Consider the following 9,268-nt stretch of genomic DNA (forward strand, 5'->3'; position numbering starts at 1 on the left):
ATACAACTCAAGTTTGCAACACATTCTTTCCATGTTCCCCTATTTTTTGTGATTAGCACCTCACTGCATTTTCTGCTGTGGCTAAACTTTCCATTGCACCCCGGGAGGGGATTGAGTGATACTTATGTTTGATAGGAGACATTATTGAATGAAGCCACTTTAAACATCCTTTTACCATGCTCCTGTTTTATCTGACCTGGTATCTGAGTGAACGCTAGTACAGTCCTTCATTACCACAATCGTTCACTGTCTTGCTATTTACAGAGGGATATTGATTAGCTCACTAATTGGCAGCATGTGTTCACGGGGTAGCATAGCGGTGTTGTCAGTAAGCTGGAGAATTCAGCCAATTTAAAGAAATCGTTTTGTCAACCTTTACATCCCACTTTTGGTAATTGTCTCAGCCCTGTTTGTTTATGTGAAAATGCATTATTAAATCTAGCGGTAATGAAGAGGTTTTGACTTGATTTTGTGATACAGAATGCAATGAGCTCACAGTGTACATTGCAACACATATATGCTGTAATGAAGATCGGAGGGGATATCTTGAGGGCAGCGGTGTAGCAGCCAGGTCTGTTGTGGTTGAACAACAAATGAGAAAGTACACCCTGCAAATAATGGGCACAGTAACTCAGAAACAAGGCATTGCATTAGCACAGAGAGTCTGTAAATAAGCAGTTGGCATCAAACCAGTTTTTACAATCCCAGAGTTTGGATCCAGACTTGATGCTGTTCGGTTCAGTGATCTGAAACAGCGCTGCCTCTTCACTCGGAGCCAAAACATCTTTTTGACTGTTTTGGGTGTGGAATGACCCACTTCTTTGAGAAGAACAACCAAGTTAAAAGAAATTGAATTGAAGTTGCCATGCATATCTGACTGAACCCCCTTTGAAATAAAAACAATGGCTTTAATATTAATCCACTTGGGCTAAATTAGGATATAACTTTGAAGGCATGAAATTGACACAGCTGCAGAGGGAAAGCCAATCGACTGCCTTTATCACTGTAGTTACCCTAATTAGTTTGATCAAGACCTCATTCTTTTAGAAAGGTGAAGCTGTGGGCTTGCCTGTTTACCAACTGGACACATTACTGTTATGATAACATTATCATTCATATTCCTGTGGTTGCACTTTAGCCAGCCATCTGTGCACTGTGTTTATCACCCAGAGTGTTTGGTGTCAGCGTTGAAAGTCTAAGTTATGAATGTTACCATAGTTGCAGGAAAACAGGTGGCCACTATGATTAGAGATAACTGCCAATTATGTTTGAAAATCCTGAGGGAACGCTTTGCAACCCATTCTCCTTTCCCTGTAAGCGTCCTTGTGGGGCCGCTTTGTGACGGATATTGCTGACATCCTCATGCTTCCTGATCATTGTTTCACTGCATTTTTGTTAATTTGGGTATTGAAATTTAGCTTCAAGAAAAAAAAGGTAAACGTCTTGAGTCACAATGGAACAGATCCAAGATAAACTGGGTTTGAAATGATAAAAGGGCACAGAAAAAGTCTGGCTCATTTACACCCACAAATCACGCAAGTGAGGCATCACAGGCTAAATTACTTCCTGCTGCCCGTAGTGCATCAGGAGCCGCATTTGCTGAAGTCTTTTCAACTTGGCGAGTGATTGATGTGTCCTCATGATGTTGGAACTGTCCTCTAATTGAATCTTTCTCCTATAGTTCCTACTCAGTCAGCTCCAGGAGCTCTCTGGCTCACCTTTACTCCGCGGGCTTCCCCGACATCACGGACTGTAGTGGGCAGGTGGCTGAAGTCCTGGACCCCACAGAGCCCGTGCCCTTTGACCCTCAACGTGAGGAAATTGACCCACTACAGGGCAACCTGCTGGTGTTCCAGTTTCTGGCGTTTACCAGGTGAGACTTGCAGTGCTGCTGGGTCACCTGAGCCTGCAGTGTCCCCATTCACTGATAGTAGCAGCTTATGTACTGCACTGTATTCACAATGTATTTGCTGTTGTCATAGAGATCAGTATATATTTGGCCTGTATGCTATGATAGATTATGTGTGATTAATCCTTAAATATTACTGTAAATATAATGATTTAGTTTTCCAGAAATGTCAGAACCATTGCTGTTGCATCTTACTGTACACTGAGCCACTGGCCATTTAACCGTGTACAAGAAAAGATACTGCAATAGATACTGTACATACTTAATGCATGACAACACCACTCCTCTCTTGAGATTTCTCCTTTTGTTTTGAACTACAGCCCAAACAAATAATGTTATGCCAATCATACTGTACACATATTCCAAACACATACACATACACAGAACGGAGATGTACGATTGCAATATAAAGAAAATACATTTCCTGTCAGGGTGCTCAACACTTTTTATCTTGCACGCCAGATGGATTCTGGCAAGATCACGTGGAATGGCAGGATCATGTATAACAGGAAAATCCATTTTATCCTGCTTCAGCACAGTGTGTTTGTGTCTGAGTTAGCGGTTTACCACAATAATCAGCGTCCTGTGAGGCAACTACAGCCGTGGTTTAGGTGTGTGACGGCTGCAACTGTTCGTTCAAAACAACAATGGCAGACGTGATAGACAGATGGTTCATCCAATCACCTGCGGGCATTTTTTGAAAATGCCTGCTTTCCCAAACAGTTTCCGATGATGGTTACTCAGATGGTTCTGTGTTAACAAACCATCTGGCGCATCAGGTTACCAAACTTTAGAGACCGGGAATTATAGCAAACTCACAAGGCTAATTTCAATTTTTATTTGATATTTCACATGATTCCATGATCACGTGTGTAACACAGGTGCGGTTGTTTTAATTCAGCTTTTAATGACAAATATAATCTGGTAGCTCTGACGGTTTTTTGTTGGAAGGGTAGCCAGGATCCCTAGATCAATATGTGTCGACCACTCTGTGACTAGGTATTCTGTCTGTATGGTGGGTGTATGTGTCAATGTGTGTTGTTAAATGACATGATGCTATGTGATGATGTCAGTGGAATTTGACTACCAGCCATCCTTAAGTGCAGCAAAGAAGAGATATGTGATTGAGGAAGAAAAAGTGGCAGGAAAGAGACAAGCAGTAACAACAAGCTTTGTGTTTTTAAAGTGTAGAGGACATTTGAAATATTACTGCGGCTGGGACTATTTTCTTTTTTTAAAGTTTTGTCGATTAATGTGTTGATCTTTAAGTGAGTTTTCTTAGTCTTTGAAAATTCTCAGAACCCAAGGTGAAATTCCTTGTTTTTTTGTTTTTTTCACTTGTAACATCGAAATGTTTTCTTGTTCAGTTAATGGGGATGTATGTTGCTGTACTTAAATAAGATGCACTAGAGTGTGTGTGTTCCTACTGCTTAAATTGCTGCCACATAGGACTAAACCAAAAATATATAAATGAATCAATGCATGGTAGAAAAACAGAACTATAATTATCGTTTGGGGGACATTGCTAAAAATAAGTCAGATGGAGGAAAGACAATCAGACAGGTTGTAGACAAACCCCAAGGTAAGCCGGACTTACTTAGAGGAGATTTGGAGACAAACAGATACATGATTACCTAAACAGTCTGATGTAAAATTCCATCAGGGTTTACAGACTGACCTCCTAGTTTCACTTTAACCTACCATACAGTAGTTGTTTAAGCACACATCATACACAAAACAAACCTTTTTTTCCCCACCGAATTGAGCAGAGACGTCAGTTATGACATGCTTCCTACCTCCAGCTTTCCCTCAGCACAGCATCCCTGTCCTGTCTATTCCATACAGGCTGCCAATTAAATCTCTTCCTTTCTGCCTGCGAGTTGGAAGGAAGTTGGGGAGTAAAAAACCTAGTTATATTGTAAGATTACAACAGTAAATATGTAAAGCCTGTGGGTAAGTTGAAACACTATCATATTACCAGTTGAATACAGTGAAACAAAGCACATATTTTAATATCAGAAAGTATGGATTTTTTAATTTTATTTTAATGTCTGTGTTCTGAAGGTATGAAAGATTATTATTTTTTTTTTCCAAGGTCACCTGAAGGCAATCTAAAGTTCAACCTGAAACCACATACTTGAACATACATTGCGTATTTCTTTGGCTTGCTGTAGAGTGGGTTGAGGATTACCTCATAATTATGACAAACAGGAAAAGCAGGCGGAAATTAAGGCAGCGGCAGCAGTAGCACTTGGGCTAGCAGGGTGCCTGTGGATAGTCAGTGTAATTTCTAGCTCTTACCCGAGTGCCATAATTATTAATATTGTTTGTTTACAGAATGAATATTAATGCTGGCTCTTTTGTCAAGATGGAGCACGGCGACATCTTTAACACTGGAATATCCGAGTAAGGGATTGACTGGGAGGTCACACACCGCTCTTATTAGATTTCACTTTGAAACATCAGGCTCTGAAGGCCTGTCCATGGTTGTGGGGGGGCTCCCAGCACTCCATGCTTGTTTTCAAATGCCTATTCGTTTCTCCACATTATTGAATACCCAATGACTCATTGCTAATCTGTTCATCAGACGGAAACAGAAAAAAGGTCATCCTGAAACTTATTTAATATGCTGGTGCTAAATCAAGTGCTTGCAGGCTCACCGGGACTTTGTGTTTGCCGTCAGCAGTTTAGTGTGTGTGTGTGTGTGTGTGTGTGTGAGAAAAATCACACTCAGAGGGTGGTGTTTGTGTGAAGAGGAGTACACATCACCAGAAGGAGTCATACCAAACCGAAAGGTTTCATTTGTGTTGAAATAATCCAACCACATTTTTTGACTCAAACAGACAAGACGTCCTGTCCTTCATAGATCTAATAACTACTTTTCATGCTGCCTTTAGTTTTAAGAAGGAGCCAAGCTATCCACTTACTGTGTAATGAATCAAAGGTGTTGAGCTGAGTTTGTACCTACTCAATCAGCAGTCCAATTTATAGGCACTTTTAATGTGTGATTTACCACCTAAGTTCTGGGTTTTTACTTTTAAGTAGTTGTAAAGCTGAATTACTGGCTATGGTAGGACGGTGTGCATATTTGATTTTTTTTCTTTCCTGGAATTGTCCCCGGTAAATCATTAGCCGAAATGTGATTTACTCTTCCGGGTTTTTAATGACCTTTTCAACCATTAATTTTTGGATATGCACATCATTCTACTCCCCGCATAGATTTTGTAATAAAAACATCACAGTTTCAATCAGCAGTGTTAAATTGATAATATTCAAGGTACTAAATCAATCACTTGGACTTCTATTTCCATGCAGCATTGGCGTGTTATTTTTAAATATTGCACATTGAGTGATTATTATTTTCATCAACCTCTGTCATTTGCCAGAATACCAACGGCGGGTGTTGGTCCTGATTGGCCTGACAACATCTACTTCACCTTCCAGTTCTATCGCTTTCCACCAGTCACATCGCAGCAGCTCAAACTACTGACCAGTGACAAGGTTCAACTGAAAACTAGCGTTCCCTGTGTTCTGGCCTCCATCAACAAAGACGGCACTGTCAACTCTGGTAAGGATCCACCTCTCCCAAAAAAAAATAATACTGCTCATTTCCTCACTGAAATGGAGACTCACCCTGTTCATCTCCCCATGACACATTTACGATATGGGGAATTAAACCAGCCTGGTACTCTGTACTTCCAACAGTTTGGATACACTTTCAACATCTTAAAGGAAACTTGTGTAATTAAGTCACAACACTGCATAACTGCAGTTATTTGGTAAAAGCAGGGTTTTTCTTACCATGCCGACAGCCATTGGCTTCCATTCATATTACCATGGTATGAAACTGCATGAACTTGAAACTTGTTTGGGATAACTAATCTATCACGGTGAAAAACATGCTAAGTTATTTTATCAATGAATTGAAATACGTTTGAAAACGAGAATCGACAACTCCATGCTGTCTGGTGCATTCATGACCATGAAGGAATGTGGGAGAATGCATTCATCTCTATAAAACTGCAGTGTATGCTTTGGAAACACTTGTACAACTCTGCCATTATTACAGATTCTGCACATAAGCAGGGATGTGGTTTATTTTCCCGCTCTCCAGATGAGCACTGCACAATCGGGCCTACAAATTGCAAGCTTGTTCCATGATGCTCCGTGATGTTCTCTGATGCCGAGGCACTTCTCTTTCAATCAGCCGAGCGGGCGCTGATTGATGTCAAGTCTATTCATGTAGCAACTAATGAAATGGAAGAGATATTACAGCTTTTGACGGAGCGTGATATTGAGCACACAAACAATCCTGAAACCCCCCCCCCCCAACACACACACACACACACGCACACACGCACACACACACACACACACACACACTCCAGTCTAACTCAGTCAATATTTCTCTGTCTGTCCCTGTGTCTGTCTTGGTCAATATCATACACTGTGCACCACAATGCCTACATTCAGACATATCCTTCTATGTATTCTAAGGCTGCGGGCCCTTCCACTTATTTACTCATAACCACTGAACTACCAAAGCTTCCCTCTCTTATTTGAAAGATTAAGCACAACGGTTGTCATTTAAGAATTTGTTCGTACACATCATTCTGTTGTTGCTGTGTTGAACCAGGTAATTGTTTCGTAATTGTCCTTCAATTGTAATGTCATAACAAGCAGATATGAGAAACACTTTGTGAACATTTGGAAACAAACTACGGTTTTCTTCATGTTGCTTCCAAATTAAGTTTCTTTGATTAAATCTATCAAATTCCAAACAGGCTGAACAAACCTTTACAAAGAAACAATTGGAGATTCTCTGTATCTGATTTTATAGGAGAGATGGGAATTTTGTCTATTATAATGCATGTTTGAACAACAGTCATGTAACCAGAGTAATGGGAGATAGCGGTCAAGAAGAAGAGAATTAATAAAAAACTGAAAGTAAACTTTATTTTGCTTCACTTGTCTATGTAGTTTCAGTGAAGGAAAAACAGATTTGAAGCCCTGCTTATTTTGTATGTTTGCCCACTGACAAAGAAATGTCTATAATTTCAATGGTAGATTTATATGAACAGTGAGAGACAGAATAACAGCAAGAAAATCCATAAAAACGCATGTCAGAAATGTTATAAATTGATTTGCATTTTACTGAGGGAAATATGTATTTGAACCCCTCTTAATTAGAAATATTTCTGGCTCCTGGGTGTCTTTTATACAGATAACGAGCTGAGATTAGGAGCACACTCTTAAAGGTAGACTCCTAATCTCAGTTTGTTACCTGTATAAAAGACACCTGTCCACAGAAGTAATCAATCATAATCCAAACTCTCCACCATGGCCAAGACCAAAGAGCTCTGCAAGGAAGTACGGGACAAGATTGTAGACCTACACAAGTCTGGAATGGGCTACAAGACAATTGTCAAGAGTCAACAGTTGGTGTGATTAATCGCAAATGGAAGAAACACAGAAGAAGTGTCAATCTCCCTCAGCCTGGGGGTCCATGCAAAATCTCACCTTGTGGAGTCGCAATGATCATGAGAACAGTGAGGAGTCATCCCAGTACTACAAGGGAGGATCTTGTCAATGATCTCAAGGCAGCTGGGGCCATAGTCACCAAGAAAACTATAGGTAACACACTACGCCGTGAAGGACTGAAATCCTGTAGCGCCCGCAAGGTCCCCTTGCTTAAGAAAGCACATATACATTCCCGTCTGAAGTTTGCCAATGAATTTGTGAATGATTCAGAGGACAACGGGGTGTAAGTGTTGTAGTAGGATAAGACCAAAATGGAACTCTTTGGCATCAACTCAACTTGCCATGTTTGGAGGAGGAGCCATGCTGCCTATGACCCCAAGAACAGCATCCCCAGCATCAAACATGGAGGTGGAAACATTCTGCGTTGGGAGTGTTTTTCTGCTAAGGGGACAGGACAACTTCACCACATCAGAGAGACGATGGACGGGGCCATGTATGGGTGAGAAACTCCTTCCCTTAGCCAGGGCATTGAAAATGGGTCGTGGATGGGTATTCCGGCATGACAATAACCCAAAACATACGGCCAAGGCAACAAGGGAGTGGCTCAAGAAGAAACACTTTAAGGTCCTGGAGTGGCCTAGCCAGTATCCAGACCTAATCCCATAGAAAATCTGTGACAGGAGTTGAAGGTTTGAGTTGCCAAATGTCAGCCTCGAAACCTTTGGTGGCAAAAGGGTTTTGCCACCAAGTACTAAGTCAGGTTTTGCAGAGGGGTGAAATACATATTTCCCTCATTAAAATGCAGATCAATTTATCACATTTTTGATATGCATTTTCCTGGATTTACTTGTTGTTATTATATCTCTCATTGTTCAAAATTATAGACTGATTCTTTCTTTGTCAGTGGGCAAATGTACACAATCAGCAGGGGTTCAAATACTTTTTCCCCCTTACTGTACTTAAACCAGAAAAGACAACAGACAAAACTGCAGGGACAAAATACAACACTGTTTAAACCGTAGACTGTATCAAATATGGACATAATCCTGTGACGTCATCCACAGGTTTCGAACGAGCCAGACGAAAACTCAAGGCGGGCGTCTCTCGGTGGCTCTGGCCGTCGCCATCTAGGCAGTGCCTAGCAGTTTGCCCTCAAGACAGAACCCCCAAGTGGCCAGGAAAATGTACACTACTTTATGCTTTTGCGGTGTATGCTTTTAAAGCTTAAGATTTTGGAACTGGTGGACTCTCCCTTTATAGTAATAATCAATAGTTGTAGCTACAATGTGGACCTTCACAAAAGTAAAGTTACTGTTCCTCACAACATTTTGGAATTGTGTGTATGAATGGCTCAATTCCAGTCACTGCATTTAGATCTAAGGTAATGATTTTGACTTTGCAATGTCAAACTGCAAATTGTCAATACGTTTAAGCTCCTCCGTATTAAGCCTTTCTGTTGCTTTGCTCTAGGTCATTGTGAAGGTGTGTGACCCAAAAACAGGCTCTTTTGTAAAATTTTTGGTATTGAGTTGATAGATTTTTGTATTTTTTCAGTAGTTTGTGAGTCTTCATACCCCAAGGCTGCACTGTCTGCTACCTAGTCCATGTTTGACTGTTGAGATGAGCTCTCAGTATTCAATGTGGCCTTGACAAAGTTTGTCCTTTCCTTTTGTTAGTTTTTCAACTGTAGTGTCTCCTTATTCACTCGTGTTGCCTATCTCAATCTGTGTAAAATTACTGTAGAAACTTTTCTAGCCTTCAATGCTTAAACAGTCCCTGAAGTTTGAGCTAGCTTCAGACTGCTGGTTAGGTGTTCTCTTCCTGTTTATATACGTTTATATACAATATATATATATATATATATATATATATATATAT

The 9,268-nt window shown here is 40.5% G+C and overlaps 1 protein-coding gene across 4 annotated transcripts in view; it reads left to right on the forward strand.

The window, feature by feature from the left end:
• The window catches only part of nphp4 (nephronophthisis 4), a 143,056-nt gene that overhangs the window by 89,991 nt on the left and 43,797 nt on the right, over positions 1 to 9,268 (forward strand). For all 4 annotated transcript variants that reach the window (XM_034875512.1, XM_034875515.1, XM_034875513.1 and 1 more), the window contains 2 exons: positions 1,682 to 1,873; positions 5,296 to 5,477. In XM_034875512.1, the coding sequence (XP_034731403.1) occupies positions 1,682 to 1,873; positions 5,296 to 5,477 (374 nt within the window). The remainder of the gene's footprint in view (positions 1 to 1,681; positions 1,874 to 5,295; positions 5,478 to 9,268) is intronic.

The sequence above is a fragment of the Etheostoma cragini genome, chromosome 7 (genome assembly GCF_013103735.1).
Source record: "Etheostoma cragini isolate CJK2018 chromosome 7, CSU_Ecrag_1.0, whole genome shotgun sequence".
NCBI lineage: Eukaryota > Metazoa > Chordata > Actinopteri > Perciformes > Percidae > Etheostoma > Etheostoma cragini.